Raw genomic sequence first — 17,922 nt, 5'->3', positions numbered from 1 at the left:
TGAATGCTGTGCTGTCCATGTGGCTCAGGGAATGCTTTGCACACTACTTAGTTATACCAACTTAATTTTCTAGTGTAGACCGGGCCTTAGACACCAAACAACAGATCACTTTAGGTACATACACTGCAACACCACAAGCGGCAGGGAGTAGGATAAATGTAACTACATGCTGCAGTGAAAAGTGGGCTGCGTCCATGAAGTGCATAGAGACATGTGGCAGTGAAAGGCTCTGGCTGGGGGCAGGCAGTGGGGAAAGGCTTCCGCTATATGGGAGACAGGAGGCCAGCACACTGGTAAAAACAACAGTGTAGCTAGGGCGTGCAGAGAGTGACGTAGGGGACATGCACAAAGGGTTCAGGCATGTCTCTACATTGCTATTTATACCGGTCTGAAGGGTGTGCAGTGTATGTACTCTAAATGCCGCCATAAGGAGTGTGCAGTGTAGAAATACCCTTTATGAAAACTCATCCTCCCTGGCATCTCTTCTCCTCTACCACTTCCAGCCTCTCAAATATCCTCCTCAGCTAATCAGAGCCTCTCTCAGATCCACTGTGTAATTTGGCTGCTCCCAACTTTTTACCTGGTAAAGAGGATCCCTCCTGCTTCCTGACAGCATGGACACCCAGCCAACAGCCTGGAATGATCACAATTGCTGGACCCTTTATGTTGCAACCCTTGTCTGTCAGGGGAGATGGCCAGAGTTGTTCCAATGGTCCCTGCCAGGCCCCGCAGTCAGATGCTGCTGTGCTTGGTATTGCTTTTTATGATAGGTTCTGAGGCTAGTTATATCCTTACTGACACGCTGGAGCAGGGCTAGACAAAGCTCCACATCCCTGTCTCACACCATTCACTCCCACTTGGACACAGCAGGAAGTGTATTGTAGGATTTGGTTAACCCCAGCATGGCATTTAACGTGTGTTGGTGTACCTGGGCTCTGGGAACACTGGCTCAGCACTGGATTAGCAGAAACATATTTAAATGTGTGCTTCCTGGATGAGTGTGGCCATGGATATTATTTAGAACCTGGCTCTGATCCAAAGCATACTGCAAGCATCTAAGGCCAGATTTTAAAAGTAATTTAGGCATCTAACTCCCATTTAAACCAATAGAAATATCTTTTAAAATCTGATCCTTAGATATCACTGGCTATCTGAGGCCATGTCTACATCTAAAATTTTGCAGTGCTGGTTGTTACAGCTGTATTAGTACAGCTGTATAGGGCCAGCGCTGCAGAGTGGCCACACTTACAGCAACCAGCGCTGCAAGTGGTGTTAGATGTGGCCACACTGCAGCGCTGTTGGGCGGCTTCAAGGGGGGTTCCGGGAATGCGAGAGCAAACCAGGAAAGGAGACCAGCTTCGCCGCGGTTTGCTCTCGCGTTCCCGGAGCCACCCAGCAAACCGCAGGGAAGGAGACCTGCTTGCTCGGGGTTCCGGGAACGAGAGAGCAAGCCGGGGAAGGAGACCAGCTTGATTACCAGAGGCTTCCTCCTTCCACGGAGGTCAAGAAAAGCGCTGGTAAGTGTCTACATTGGATTACCAGCGCTGGATCACCAGCGCTGGATCCTCTACACCCGAGACAAAACGGGAGTACGGCCAGCGCTGCAAACAGGGAGTTGCAGCGCTGGTGATGCCCTGCAGATGTGTACACCTTCAAAGTTGCAGCGCTGTAACTCCCTCACCAGCGCTGCAACTTTCTGATGTAGACAAGCCCTTACTTAGGAAAGCCACACATCGAACCCTCTTTAGGCAGTGTCCATAAGGTTGTCAGCAGAATAATCCTTGGCCATGCTAACCAGGGAAACTGATCTCAATAACCATGTTATTGTATAGGGTTGTATAACCTGCAGAGTTTCAGACACAGCAAGGACAGGACTCGGCTAGGCCAAATTCTGCTCTGGTACACCAGTGTAGATCTGGAGAAACTGAAGATTTAGACTTCCGTAAATGAGAGCAAAATTTGCCCCAAATCTCCATTCAAACAGAAACAAAGCCACCACATACTGGCATTTATGGCAAAGTGACAGAGCAAAGCTTCTGTATCCCTGGGTCTCATCACCAAGCAAGGGATATCGGAAGCAAAGCTTCCATCTACCTCTCACGCTTGAAATTTAGATTCTCATGTCCAGTGTTAGCCCCCCCATTAAGGTAACCATTTAACTGTATTCCTCAGTCATGCTGTTGCCCTGCAAATGTATAAGGCTGAAGCAGAATTGGAGAACAGGGTTAAAACAAGGCCCAGTCCCATTTACACTGCAAGAATGGATTTTAACCTCCTTGAGGACAATGGGGTTGTAACCCTGTCCCCTCAACACAAAAAACTTACAACATGGCTTGAAACTAAGGCTGAGAGTTTCAAAGCCACCAAGGGAATTTAGATGCTTGTTACTGATTCAACAGTATTCAAATTCCATAAGTTTATTTGAAAATTTGAATCCGTTTCCTGGAACTCTGATTTGGAGCTATGGGAGCCCTCTGTCTCCCACCCACCCCTTTGACTTTGTAACATCAGCACTCACTCTCACTGCAAGGATAGGAGGGAAGGGTAACAGACTTAGCTTCAGGAGACTTTCCATTTCCCTGGGGCAGCATTTCTTCCGGTGACTGACTATCGGTGCATTGTGTTCTTCATTAGGCTGGTTATTAACATGCTGCTAGTGAGTTCTACCCAACTGCAGTGCTAGCATCCAGTGACAGATCTATTTTGGAAGATCATAGGTTCCAAGAGGTGACAATGGGAAGTGTTGATTCCACCACCACACCCCACCCCACCCCAGATCAACTACATGGGGTTTACATTTCAAACGGCTAGCTACATGCCTACCTTGCACTTAGACCATCAGTTTATCAAGAGTCTTCCCAAAAGGGTCTTAATAGAATTGTGGGAATAAACTCCCCATGACAACAGTGAGAAGAAGCAAAATGTTAGTAAGTTATCTGCTGAGTGATCTCTCTGCACTTTCGAGGGTCCTAAGCTCAAACAGGACCTAAGCTAGGGACGAAAAGGGCCTACTGTTCTCCCCTCATGAGGTGTCACAGAGCAAGCAGGGTGAACCAGAGGGCTGCTATTAGGGCAATAAGGACAGATTACCAGCTTGTTTTAACACACAGTATAACCACATGCAGTTCCAGTGGGGAACGTAATGTACCTGCCGTGAGACCCCACCTTCCATAAAATGTGCAAGTGCTTAACATGCAAAGCACTGCTTCAGAGAGACAATGGCAAGAGAGAGCCTCTTCATAAAGGCATTATTTTAAATTCTAAAGGCCTGGGAAACCTACCTAACCCATGAATGGCAGAGACTCACCCTACAGATCCTGATATGTTGTACAGCAAGAGATACACGGTACAACTTCTTAGGTGGACTGATATCTGTCAGGTTCTTTACTCAGAGGAGCAAAGGGTTTCTTTCGAAATCCTCATGTAAGGAGGGCGTTGTGGTTTCAGGTATGTACCAAGGATGAATGGCACTTCCTAGTCGCAAGGTAAACAACTGTTCTAGCTCGAGCACACTGGGAACATTGCGAGCCATCGGCATTACATGACAGCAGCCTCTCCCTCCTGCTCAATCGGACTGGGCAGTTAAGTACCAGGAGCAAAAGCAGAGAGACACACAGAGACCAACAACGCAGAGCTAATACAAGCGGCTCCCGAGCACACACAGACCTTGCTCCAGCTCCTCCGGTCTCCCCGGCTGGTTACCCATCTTCAGCAAACTCCAGTGATTCCTTTCCGCGATTCTCTGGGTCCCCACGCCCTGCTCATGCACCGCATCAGAAGCAGACCTCCCCCATCTGCCTTTCGGTGTGCGCGCCCGGCAAATCCAAAGGCAACAGTCAGCGCCTCCCTAGTTCCTGACACCAGGAACAGTGTCTGCTGCTGGCGCTAAGGCAGCTGCGGCTAGGCTAGCCCCAAGCCCTCCCACCTCATTACAATATTATGCACCGAAGGGCCGGCCTGTGCTCTTCATTAGCTGCCTGCCTGCCTGCTGAATAAAGACAGAAAGAGAGGTGACTCGACGGGCAGCGTAAGCCACACAGAGGCCGCAAGAGCAAACTGCAGGCAATTGACAGAAGGGCAAGGACTAAGGGTATGGCTACACTTGAAATTTCAGAGCGCTTTGAAGTGTGAGTGTGGTCGGAGCGCCAGCGCTGGGGTGCACGTAAACCACATCCCTTACGGGTGTAGCTTGCAGCGCTGGGAGCCGCGCTCCCAGCACCGATTACACCGAGGCTTTACAGTGCTGTATCTTGCAGCGCTCAGGGGGGTGTTTTTTCACACCCCTGAGCGCGAAAGTTGCAGCGCTGTAAAGTGCCAGTGTAGCCATGGCCTGAATAAAGCCCCATTCTCAATGAGAAACCTACTCCAGACACAAGCTACCCTCATCAGGCCACTAAAATTAAGATAGAACAGGGGGGTCCTGCCCCAGGGGACCAGTAGAAGCAGCACTTAAAAAAACTACACTCTACTGCACCAGAGACAACGTGGGTGCGGGAATATCTTTGATTGACCCAGCTTCTGTTGAGGAGAGAGACAAGCTTTGAAACTCTTCTTCAGGTCTGGGAAAGGAACTCCCCAGCAAAATGCCAGGTGGAACAGATTGTTTAGCATAAGTAGTTAACACATATTGTAAGGCTGCGGCTTTCAACCTTTTTTTTTTCATTTGTGAACCCCTAAACAATTTCAAATGGAGGGGCTGACCCATTTGGGAATCTTAAACATAGTCTGTGGATCCCCAGGGGGTCTGTGGATCACAGGTTGAAAACCACTATGTAAGGGATAGGGTTGCCAGCCCTCCAGATTGTCCTGGAGTTTTGAATGAAAGGTTATGTTGTGATGAAACCTCCTGGAATATGTCCAACCAAAACTGGCAATCCTAGTAAGGAACCATTCAAGGTAAAGTGTCTAGCAGAGTAAAGAGCTTAAATTCATCATTCTGCTAGACACTAAAAATCATGAACTGAATAGAGACACTGGATTTATGGATTATTACCAAATCTGTAACCTACTAACCCCTCTTTTGGTCCCATGAGTGCAGAGGTGTTAACAGCCCTCTCTGCCTTGAATGGTCCCTTACAATATGTGCTTCTACTTAACACTAAACAATCTGTTCCACTTTGCATTTTCGTGTGACACTGGACGTACCTTTCCCAGACCTGAAGAAGAGCTGGGTGTGGGTCCAAAGCTCATCTCTCTCACCAACAGAAGCTGGGCCCAGAAAAGATATCACCTCACCCACCCCTTGTTTTTCTAATATCCTGGGACTGACATGGTTACAGCTACATGGCAGACACCGCACCAGAAAGTCTTATGACAAAGAGATCCGAACACAATTCTGAGCTCAGAGGAGCACAGAGAGCCCCATGAGTTAGTGGGAGCTTAGCACCTGCAGCCAAAGGTTTTCTAAATAAAATCTGCCCTGAATTTAGTGGGAGGATTACAAACAAATGAAGGAAGTTATAGCTTAAATTCCTCAAGAGCAGCTCAGGCTGAACCTGATCCTGAAAAAAGGCAGGGGAATTCAGAATGCAAGCTGCCATGCCATGCCATGCCCTACCTTTTATGTCTAGATATGGGAGCCTGGACAATTTGGCACAGGATGAGCCCAAGATCTCCTTAATATCTCAACCTATTGGGGTGACGTGCAAGTCCTTGCTTAGACTGTCCTTGCTCTTTTTTAATAATAATTGGAGATATACCTAGCTCCTAGAACTGGAAGATCATTGAGTCTAGCCCCCTGCCTTCACTAGCAGGACCAGGTACTGATTTTTGCCCCAGATCCTTAAGTGGCCCCCTCAAGGATTGAGCTCACAATCCTGGATTTAGCAGGCCAATGCTCAAACCACTGAGCTATCCCTCCCCCCTCTTGACTGTTGAAGTTAAAATGCTGAAAGTTATTTTGGTACAGCTGTTTACATTTAATTGGATCCTGTTCAACCTCATCAGACTCCAGTTGAGAAGATGCCTTGAATAACAGATAATTAACGTATGTTCTGCTAAAAGGGATGATCTGCAGTGATCCAAGATCTATTTATGATTATTTACAATGATAAATCCAACCAATGAAATCAAGTCAGTTAAGGCTAATGCCCAGCTGACCGGGTGTGGAGGTTGGCAGGAGGTAAATGTAGGTGACATCTATGGGAATCTCATTTAATATTTCTCCAAATAACAAAAACTTGATGTCAATTTCCCCCCTTAACTGACCTTGTTTATGACTCATGTCCATGTTTAAACTGACACCATCAGACAACATGTTAAACTACAGTTTAATAAAGTTCAGCCAAAGACTTGATAATACCTTTTAACAGAGGAAACAAAATCTCTGCATGACTGACCTAGAGATTCCCCTCTACCGGCCAGCGGCAAGCTCAGTCTCCAGGACCCACTCATTTCTTGGCCTCTCGACTGAAATTACAAACTGGGATGTCAATTTTAATGGTGGTTTACACGTTCTGACCACCTACATACTGGGAACTGGACTGGGTCCAGTCCTGGGTTTACAATGGCGCCAGTGGTGCCATGGAGCCGGGCCCATGCTCAGAAGGGGCCCTGGGCCTGCTCCGCTTGCACTGTGCCCTGAGACCCCGCCAGCCTATTGGCTGTCCCCACCCCCCACTTGCTCCTCTCGGTCTGCCCACCAGCCAGCCAAGGGCTCCTCTCTGCCCCCTGGCCGGACCCTAGTGCACCTCCGGCTCTGGGCAGTCTCTGCTTCCCATCACCTGTGGGGCCACGTCTGTCTCCCCAGAGCTGAGCCACCTGGGATTGGTGCAGAAGCCTGGCCAGTTTTCAGACAGGTGGGGGTGGATGTTGGAGGGAGGGCTTGCAGGACCCCTCTGGGCAAGTGGGTCCTGAGGGAGCCCAGGCTGAGTCAGGCCCTGGCCTGGCTGACTGCGCCACTCCTGAGGGGATGGAGTATTCCCAGCCCCGAGACCACCCTGGCTGTGCTGCTGACTCAGCCCAGCAGACACAGTCACCTCCCAGGAAGGCCCATGAGTGCAGCTGGGAAGCAGGGTGTCAGGGAGGAGGTCTCGGGGGGGATGCTAGGAATGGGGCGGGGAAGATATGTGTGTTGGGGCACAAGGGAGTGGGGGTTCTGGGAAGTTGTGGTGGGGCTGAGGGCATGGGTGGTGTTGTGCAGGTCTATGTGCATGTGTGGCAGGGTCTTGGGGGAGGGCACTGGGTATAGCAGGTCTGAAGAGGCCTCTCGCCATAGGGAGTTGGGGGTGTGTGTTTGTGTTGGGCAGGGGGGCTGCGTGGCATGGTATGGGCCCACCCTTGAGGGGATGCAGCATGCTGGCAGCACAGAGCTGGGCAGGCCATTGTGCATCTGGCAACTGCCAGTTTGTAAATAGTACCCATGCACTGGGCTGGGCAGAGCAGGGCCACCCCGCCAAGCCATGCCTCTGGCTGCCCCCTCACTCTGGGGACCGCCCTCCCCCATGCCATGCACCATTGCTTCCATCCATGGGGGTCCACAAATATATTTGGAACCGAGCCCACAAAAGGCTAATTCGGTCCTGACTGGGTCCCACCAATTTCATTTCCATCTCTTCCCCTCTCAGGATTTCTACCATGCCCAGTCCACTGGCACAGGAGAACACCTTTTGCTCACTCTCAAACTGGATTGGATTTGTCCTAGAGGTGAAAACCTCCACATCCTGTTATTGATACCTTAGCCCCCACCCAGTCCTCTTTCATAGTCCTGGTTTTATTCTGAATTCACTAGCAATGAAATCTAGACCATCTTAGCGGAGGCTCCTCACCAGCTCTGGAATCCAGAATACATTAATTGTGGCCATGCACAATAATCTGACATCCTTCAGAATTACATTTGGAATCTGGTTCTATTTTTCTGCCACTAGAGAAATACATATTTTGTTATATTTGTAGACAGCAAGGATAACCTCAACAGGCAGGTTCTGGCAACCAAATATAAACTAGTAGAGGCTTACAGACTGCTTCTCATATTAGAGTTCATGCTTAAAAATAGTAATTTAATTTTAATTTAAAGCAGTACGAAGATACATACTGTCACTTAATCTCTCCTCTGGAACACTTCTGCAATAGCTAAACTCTTCTAAGCATGAAGAAGGATCTGCAGACACAGCTTTACAGTAGGCCTGCCGCCATGGGAGATACTTTTTAAAAAATAGCATTTATTCAACAACATTCTGAATTGCCAAAAGATTTTTATAGCCCCGTTAACTTGTTTATTTCTATTTAAACACTCTCCAGGGGAAAGAAAAAAAAAAAGACAAACAATTGCAAATCGGAATCCATAATTACCAAAAACAGCAACAGCAGATTAGCAGCCAATCCCCGCCCTACAACAACAAAACGGCCAGACAATAACAACAGAAAATAAAGACCATCCCTCTTCTGTTTCCATCAAAGCCCCTTGCCCATCCTGCAGTTCCACATGCCTGTGCTCAGCAGTCTTCTTCAAGTACCCCCTCAAATGGGTGGACATGCAGCATGTCTTGAAGGTCACCAAATCTGGACTATTTTGGACCAAGGAAGGGACAGTAAATTCCAAAGTCGTCAGAAAACTCCTAAGCCATGGACTCCAGCTGGGCTACTTCACTGATTTTAACTGTGGCAGTATTGTACCAGAAGCGAGGCAAATCTCAGGTAGGGGTAGATAGATCCCAGTCCATCTAGGTCCTTATGGATCAAACACCAACACTCCATATGGAAACCAATAGGCAGCCAGTACTAATCCCAGAGCACTGGTGGCATGTGTGTATGGTAAATTTCTCCACTTCATCTGTGATGTAAGGTACTGTTTAATGTGAGTTAAAGTGGCATTATCTAGCCTTTTGGTTGTATGCCCTTTAGGCAAAGGCCTTATGTCTCTGTAAAATATCTAGAATACTTTTGGCCCTACATAAACAAATACTAACACTTTGATTCTGCAGTGAGAAATGTAGTTATTCTAGGAGGTCATCAACTCAGCATTGTGAATCCAGTGCAGGACTGGAGTTTGGAGAGAAGGATACATCCACAATTTAAAAAACAGATAGGAACCAGGGGCATGGAAAATTAGAGAGAGCTACAAAAATACATAGGTGCATGCTTAAGAAGAATAGAACTGATGTTCCTCCCACTGTTTAGAGATCCTGCTCTAAGCAAGATACCAGTCAGATTTAGATTCAGACAAGTCACAAAACCAACCAGTTCATTATACTATCCTCAGACTAAGCTGGCAGGATAAAGTGAGTCGGACATTGTTTGCTGCAGGTTTCATTGCTACATTGAGGATAGACTGTCTGTTAAAGCATGTACTTTAAAGACAAAGATCAACACCAGACTCTCCATTACAGGAAGCACGCCACATAGTCCAAGTGACACAGACAGTATCTGAGGGTACTTGGGTCCCATATACCCTACAACTGGACACATCCAAGGCCTTAGCATGAATCTCGGGCATGGTTAAAACACAGTCAAGTCCCATTTGCACTGTAAGTAAGACTGGCCCATGTCTTCACTCTGCCCAGGGACATTCATGTATGATATTTGCTTCCAAGTTAACACACTACAGATCTGGGACATCCAAGTCAGAAACAAGACTTTTAAAAATAATCTTAAAAGCTGTGAAGTTTTGGTGGGTTAGACACCTGTCCTAACGTTCTCTCTAAGGTACAGGCTTGAATGGTCTCTGATTGGTGTGGTATTTCAGCACCACTGAGGCCAGGAGATATTACTTTACTGCAGACTACACAATGAATTCTGTTTTTCTTCAACAGGAAATAATATTGACCAGAGGGATTGCATCAGTCAACATAACCTCTTGGGTCAATAAATCTTGACACTGAACAGTTCAGACATCTGCTTCTTGCTCTGTCATATGAAAGAATGGTGGAAGTGTGTCCTGGGTAGTAAAGCAGAGCAGAGTGTGCAGCTGGCAATATGTACAAAAAGTAATCATGGTGTCCAAGCAGACACTCCTGAAATCTAACATTCTAGCAGGGTCAGGGCTGGAGACCAACAATCCTTAAATTTGACAATGATGTGAAATATGTAGGTTAGAATGGTTCTAACATCTTGATAGCGAGAGACAAGTGAAACAAGCAGTGGCAACCCAAGCCCATGGCAAGGGGTGAGTTGTGGGGTTTTAGATGTAGCCACCCCAAAGAGAAGTAATGGAGACAACAATGATGCTATTTATAGGAGAATGCAGCTCAAACCGTGGATAGTAAAGAAAAGGGGGTGTAGACCAAGGATTAATTTCCAGGAAGAAAGTTGTACAATTCCCCCATGACAGGGCATGTTGCTAGATCTCAGAGGGCTGATTAGCCTTTTACACATATAACTTTTCCTCAAGTACTAAAATTAGGAGAGAGAGAACACATGCAACAACCTGAGTCAGGTACCTGGTGGACAGGTATCCCGATCACAAAGCCATCATCTCAGCTGGCACAAATGGGTTTGCAGACTCTGCAGAGAGTCCAAGAGCTGAATATGTCCTTGAAACTGATCTCACCCCTCTCACCTTTCAGAGACAGGCTCTCCTGGGCAATATTGAGGCACACTGACTGGGAATCATAATAGAGACAACTACCAATGCCTGTGCTGCACCTGGTCTGTGGATTAATATTAGCCCAGGGCTGTTACACTGCACCTGTCACCAGCACTGGATATATCCATATGAAGGCAGAATATTCTCCAAAAGGGCATATCTGTGTCATGCACAATGTCAGGTGCCAAAGAAGCAGGGACTCAAAGCAGCAAACAACAAAACGGGCCATACAGTCCACACTGAAACTCAGAAGAAAGAGCAAATCTGATATTTTCCGTTAAGTTACAAAATACATCTTTGGGACTAGGACCCTTTGAGGTTATGACCAAATTTGTGGGACCAAACTGCAGCTTTCCAAGAATTCATCTGTACAGTATGCATACCTGATAATGCATACTTGGCAGGCTAGGCTAGCTTTGACTCCCTTTAATTTTTTTCTACCCCATTCTCTGAGTGCAAACACACTGGCACCATGACAAGCCATGTTGGCTGTGATACATCTAGGCCTGGAGAATTAGTCTTCAGGATAATTTCTCTTTAAATTAGCTGGAGAAAAGCTGATAATTAACCTAATGCAGGTAATCATGGGGTCACATTGACCCTGCTCTATAACTTTCCTGAAGGTAACTGGAAAAGAAACAACAAAAACCCAAGGCATGTGTGGTATTCTAGGGAGAATCTAGCACCTTTCCCTTCTGTTTAGATGGTGTTCCTAGCTGGGCTGCTATGACCTTTGCTGGCATGTTTACAGCTGTAATGGATCTTCCCTATTTGTGTTAGTTTGAGCCAATTAACTGTCAACATATTTAGTGAGTCAAGTCATTAAGGTCCTTAAGGTTTAGCATTTCAGCATCCCCTCCACACACTTGAATCCTTTTAACTGGCTCAGAGCCCAGTGGGCAGACGTGCCAACAAAATGATTCCCATGGGAATACACAGCAGATGGAGAAGCTCTCTTTCATTTCAGGAGCTGTTTTAAAAATAAGTCATGGGCAAAGCATGAAAACATTAATATAAATATATTAAAGCAAATCTGAATTGTTTAGCTGCCGCACTAGAGCAGGGCAGCAACAAAGTGAACAAAGGAGGACACAACCAGAAACATAGGTCAGCAAATGCCAGTTCCTTCATGTTAACTGCTATGGGTTGACGAGAGACAGCCACCAATGTGCCTTATAAACGGGTGTGCCGTTTATCCACAACAGAGTCAGTTAGCAGAGGCCTTGTCACAAAGTCACTAAAATGCACTGCACTAATTCTGCTCCCTGTGCATTCCAATTAGGCAAGAATGCTAGTTATTAGGGTAATTAAATGGATCCTAGACTAGGGCCACAAAAGAAGTACTAGTTGTGATGGATTCCCTCCAGGGTACCACCTGGAACTGGGGTACCATTGAGCCTGCCTGACCCACCAGCCTGAGCTCCTTTTACACTGTACTACTGTGACAGGCCCTTAAGCCCCCTCCAACACACATACAGGTAGGGGCATACCCAGCTGCAGCAACACACAGCTGCATGGGAAGGCTCAGCTAAGGCACCTCCCAGTTCATAAGGCACGCACCCCCTTTGGAGTTACATCATCTTGCGCTCAGGGCCAGCTCTACCATTTTTGCTGCCCCAAGCAAAAACTGCGGAAGCAAAAAAAATCTAAAAGCTGCTCAGACTGCCAAAGAAAAAAAAAAGCCTCCTGGACTGTGCTGCCCCAAGGATGGACAGAATGCCATCCCTTAGCATATGCCACTCCAGGCACATGCTTCCTCCACTGGTGCCTGAAGTCGTCCCTGCTTGTGCTGCATAGAAAACTGTACAGTGTAAGATCATGAAATTTGCACCCCCCATCAATGTAGAGAGAAATATACACAGCTTCCTGCCCCAAGTTATGATTTCCACACATTGGTTTTAGACAAATCAAGTTTATTAACTACAAAAGATAGATTTTAGGTGCGCATAAGGGATAGCAAACAGACCAAAGCAGATTACCTAGCAAATAAACAAAAACACAAGCTAAGTTTAATATACTAAAGAGACTGGATATGAGTAGCAGATTCTCACCCTAATTGTTGATTTAGACTGTTTGCAGAGATTCTTGAGGGCAAGCTGCACTTGCTTGCAGCTTAAAATCACCAGGTATTCCTGTCTCAGGCTAGAAATCCCTCTAGCCTAGGTTCAGCCCTTCTCCCCTAGTCCAGTTCTTGTTCCTCAGGTGTTTTCAGGCATCTCTCTGGGCAGGGAGTCAGTGAAGGACCGCGATGATGTCATTCCTCTACCTTAAATAACTTTTGCATATGGCAGGAACTCTTTGTCTCCCCTCTTGGTTCCCATGCCTGGTCTGTGAAAAAACACAGGTATTCCAAGATGGAGTCCAGTACCAGGTGACATGGTCACATGCCCCTGTAGGGACACTGGCTGTTTGCAGCATCCTTACGAAGGCTCTTGAGTGGGTGATTAGCATCTTCTATGACCTATTGTTCTCCTTAATGGCCCTATCCAGCCAGTCATCTAGACTGCTTGCATTCTGCTTAGTGGGCGTTCCCCAGGTGTAAACACATTTGTAATAGATGCATAGACAATATTCCTAACTTCAGGTACCAAAATGATACATGCATACAAATAGGATAATTATATTCAGTGAATCATAACCTTTCCAATGATACCTTGCATGACCAATCTTGCACAAAATACATCATGTCAATATTATTACTATGAAGAATATGGGGCATAATGCCACACCAGTATTGCATGCCACCTCCAAAGGGGGTTTAGCAGTAGACCCTTTTGGCCTAAGGAAAACAGGGAATGAGACCTAGGTCCTAAAATGTTATCTAGAGAATTTGGTTTCATGATATCAGGGTTGTTGTCATTTATGCATTAAGAAAAGAGGGGTCCCCACTAGCAGCAGAATTAATTCCTTACTCAGGTAGCTCAAAGTACCTATCAAGCAACCCACTTCAAGAGGGAGGGGAAAGAAAGGCCAAGAAAGAAAAGTACCTGGAAATTCAAAATTTAACTTTATGGGAATGGATGCAAATAACTTCATGTATTAACTTGTCTCTGTATTTACACTAGAGCTGAACATACAAATCCAAATATTTTGGCTAAGATTAAGGCTCAAGACAAAGGGATGGTGGCGGGGGGTGGGGGGGACAGGGACTCAAAGGGACACGCCACTTTTCATCCAATGTCTGCGCAGTCAATGTTCAAGGCTGAAAGTTTTCTACATCTGTAAAATTATATGGTGATTTCCATGAGCTTTAACTCCTTTTTATCTCCCTTTTGCAGATGAAACATATAAAAGTGTGAACTAAAACAATGACTGTCACTTCGCATTTTAAGGGTCAGGGCATAAAAAAGGATGCTTAAAGTTGGGCACCTAAATATCTGGGCCCCCACTTTTTGAAATATTTGGCCTTGGCAATTAGATTAAATTATTTCTAGAAAATCGGAGGTGAAAGCATAAATCTGAGCCTTATAATAATACTTTGTCTTCATCAGTGTGTGTCAATATGAGCATGCAGAGGTATATGTATGAATATGTGCCTACATATTAGCATATGCCCACGTGTCAGGGAGTGGACCGATGGATGCATGTACATGTTCAAATTATTTAGGGATTTTCTACCTTGAAAGCTCCAAAGGGATTTTTGCTTTTGCCCTTGGAATTCTGTTTCCAGAGCTAGAGCCTCTTTTGCTTCAGGAAAGACTGCAATGGTATCGGAGCCACTGATTGCATCTGTGGCAGATAGCAGAATCCAGCTACATTTCCAGATGAAACTTTCCAGCATACTTATTGTCCCAGGGAAATCCCAAATGGCATCAGTCATTTGGTTTCTAGTGAGGTCTTGTCATATAACAGCACATACCAATGTCATTAGTTTCTCACACATGCCCCAGTCTGTATTTTTTAGAGGAAAAAAGATGGTAATTTTACTGAATTCAAGGTACATCAACCCTGCTGCAGACCCAGAGCAGCCTTTGATGTGACAGATCACAAGAAACAGACACTGTCAAAACTTGATGCATGGTGGGTAAAAGGACCCTAAGCTCATCCGAGAACTGCCCTTCAAACAGAATCACTTTCCTTTTTCAGCTCTAATTGGGGCCCATTAGCATTTTCTGAAAAATTTAATTGCCAGTTAGATTTGTCGAGGAGTTTTTAAAGCCGTTTATTGAAGACACGTTTTGAAGCATCTGACCATTGAAAGAAGGGTTCTAGTCCAGCCCAGCTTCACATTAGCACACAGTCACTCTATATCATGAAACAACGCACTGGGTTACGCAGGCATAGACCTCTGGGAACCTCAAGTCTTGAGTACTCGTGTTTCTGAAAGGAAAGAGATGCCTCAGTGGATTAACAGGAAATGTGACAAAGCATCAGCCAATGGAGTGTGATTCCTCTCTAATGCTAATCCTCAGTGAGCCCTTCTGGTCTGGGTTTCCCAGGGGATAGCGCATGTCAAACCTAATATCCTTTCTCACAGCACTAGGGAAAGTGAGGGAAGAGACCTATGTCACCCTCATGGAGCCAGGCTGCACTTCTAGAGACCAGCACTACTAACACAGAAAAGCATTAAGCAGTGACATCTGGGAAGAAAAGCAGTTAAAAAAAAAAAAGGTGTGTCCTAGTTATTTATTTAGCAAATTTTAACAAGTTTATAAATCCCGGCCATGTAAACATCAAAACCCAAACAATCACTACAATAGTTCTCTTTTGTTTCAAGAGACATGATACACAAATATAGTATCATATCTTTCTATTTACCAGGGTATTACCACATTATAGAGTGGGCACATTACAACACCTAGAATATTGGGGGACATGTTTTAATGTCAGTGGAAACTAGGGAACTCAGAGAGCCCGTGGGAGGGACTCCTGGAGTAATGATAAATGTTTGGTTAAAAAAAAAAGATTATCCTTCCAAAATAGGGTCAATGGAACTGTGGTGGGCACCAAATATTTACTCAACTGGAAGGCAACTCTAGGAACTTGGCAGGAATCTGAGCGGTACGCTAAATTTGCATGAAAAGGATCAAATTGCAGTCTCTCATAATCAATAGTGCCTGCTCAGGCCAAAATGGACAGCTGCATGCTGGGAGTCAGTCAACACATTGACTAGAAGAGTGGCTGCAGGCCATGCTGTAGAACTCTATGGGTTGCTTTTTGCCCCTGGGCCCTACTTTGGCCATCACTGGCTACACTAACTTCTTGTATACACAATAAAGGGTGTCTAAAGAAAAAGAAAAAAACTTGACAGTGGTGTGAGATGGAAGCATAAAGGCTTCAGATTCCAAACACCCCTGTCTGGTATATACCTGTATCAATTACCTCGTCATAGAGTAAGCTCATTTAAACATAATTTATTATGCAGCTTATTTACTGTGCTAACAATGTAGCATCCTGACATTGATACTTCTGCCCAAGTGACCTGTGGGTTGTTTTCATTTTAGTGGGATGCCGGACATATGGAGGATAATTTAAACTCCTAATTTCCTTAGGGCTTGCCTTAAATCTATTTCTGTGCTTGTGACCATGACAGTTAATCAGCTCAGCAGGCAGGCACAGACAGCAATGCACTTGTTCTGTTGCCTCCACTGAGAAAGTGTGCTTCTTATTGCTTCTTTGGTTTAAGGAATAAAAACAAATAGCCAGAAGGTTTCTGATCAAAGGGAGCATAGATTCCAGCAAGCTCCTGGGGTAATCTCTCATTGGAGATGAAAGGGCTTATTCAGAAAGACATTCTGAAGTCTGTAGGGTAAAGATAAGCCGGATGGGTTTGTCTCCATGCAGGTATATTTTAGTCTCTGGGGGCGAGGTAGAAAGGAGAGAGAAGTCTTTGGGATTTCCTATTTCCCTTACTGAGGGCCATCTATGCTCACTTGAAATTTGTCCTAGCAGAAGACACTCCTATCTATTTATTGCAGGGTAACAATATGGCTGCCACTATGCAGAGGCATTAGCGGTGGTGGAGGAGAGAAGAGGGGACTCCCCAAACACTCCCCTGCATGTGGGAGTCATAATGTTGCTGCTGCCTAAACACCCTGATGGCAAATGGGGAAGGGCAGATGGCACTGCCAGCAATATTGAGCACCTCAGAAGAGCCATGCACTGTGTGTATGCTGCTTCACCTGTTCTGAACTGGTGAGGGCAAGCCTCACTCCCCAGTGTTCCTGGTGGCCCCCGGGCTTCCCCTGGCCTTCACCGGCACAACACCCTTCCTACTGCCACTGCTTCTCCTCCCCCACAGCATCGCTCAAGTTCCAGAGCTATAACTGAGCCTGTAGTTCAGGAGTGGGCAAACTTTTTGGCCCGAGGGCCACAGCTGGGTATGAAAATTGTATCGCAGGCCATGAATGCTCATGAGACTGGAGTTGGTGTGCAGGAGGGAGTGAGGGCTCTGGGGTGGGGCCAGAAATGAGGAGTTCAGTGTGTGGTGTGGGGGCTCCGGGCTGGGACAGGGGGTTGGGGTATGGGAGGGGGGGATGAGGCTCCAGCTAGACATGCAGGCTCTGGGGTGGGTCTGAAGGGTTTGAGGTGTAGGAGGGTGCCCCAGGCTGGGACTGAGCAATTTGGAGTGTGGGAGTGGGCCCCAGGCTGGGGCATGGTGGGGAGGTGCTGGCTCTGGCTGGGGGTGCAGGCTCTGGGGTGGGGCTGAGGGGTTTGGGGTGCAGAAGGGTGCTCTGGGCTGGGATCGAGGGGTTTGGAGGGCAGGAGGCTGATAAGAAGTGGGGCAGGGGGTTGGGGTACAGGAGGGACTCAGGGGAGCAGACTCGGCAGCGCTTCCCTCAAGCAGCACCCGGAAGCAGTGGCCATGTCTGTGTGCTACCCCATCCAGAAGTGCCACCGCTGCAGCTCCCATTGGCCACAGTTGCCAGCCAATGGGATCTGTAGGGGTAGCGCTTGGGGCTGGGGCAGCGTGTGGAGTCCACTGGCTGCTCCTACACATAGGAGCTGGAGAGAGGACATGCTGCTGCTTCTGGGAACGGTGGCATGCATGCACGGAGCGGTCCCTGACAGCTCCCTGGCTGGAGTGGGGAGCGAGGCAAGCCCCAGACTCCACTCCCCAGCGGGAGTTCAAGGTCCAGATTAAATCAGCTGGCAGGCCAGATGTGGCCCATGGGTCGTAGTTTGCATACCCCTGCTGTAATTGGTAAAGTGCTCAGAATCTCTATAAAACACGAGATACTAGCAACAGCTATAATCATCCCGAGGATCTCAAACTCAGCCAGACCTTTAGTTGGGAGGCAAAGCGTTTTACTGAAAATCAGATGTGGTTTTTCAGGTGATGTGAATAGCTCTTTATAGGTTCAGGCTTCACCCATGAACAAACAAATGAGCCAGCAAAGCAGCCTAGCAAAATAAACAAACCTGCCCTGCTATTTACATTTGAATGTAATTTACGTTGA

General features: G+C 46.7%; 1 protein-coding gene across 7 annotated transcripts in view; it reads right to left on the bottom strand.

Moving 5' to 3' along the window:
• The window catches only part of SPECC1 (sperm antigen with calponin homology and coiled-coil domains 1), a 160,978-nt gene that overhangs the window by 99,663 nt on the left and 43,393 nt on the right, over positions 1 to 17,922 (bottom strand). Inside the window, exon 1 of one of the 7 annotated variants that reach the window (XM_030537134.1) lies at positions 3,667 to 3,901. The exons of the other annotated variants lie outside the window; for them this stretch is intronic. Within the exon in view, the coding sequence (XP_030392994.1) occupies positions 3,667 to 3,706 (40 nt within the window). The 5' untranslated portion in view covers positions 3,707 to 3,901. Of the gene's footprint in view, positions 1 to 3,666; positions 3,902 to 17,922 lie in introns of those variants that run through there. 7 annotated transcript variants of the gene reach the window in all.

The sequence above is a fragment of the Gopherus evgoodei genome, chromosome 17 (assembly GCF_007399415.2).
Source record: "Gopherus evgoodei ecotype Sinaloan lineage chromosome 17, rGopEvg1_v1.p, whole genome shotgun sequence".
NCBI lineage: Eukaryota > Metazoa > Chordata > Testudines > Testudinidae > Gopherus > Gopherus evgoodei.
Note: the sequence above shows the minus strand (reverse complement) of the source record. Positions and strands in the feature narration are given on the sequence as shown.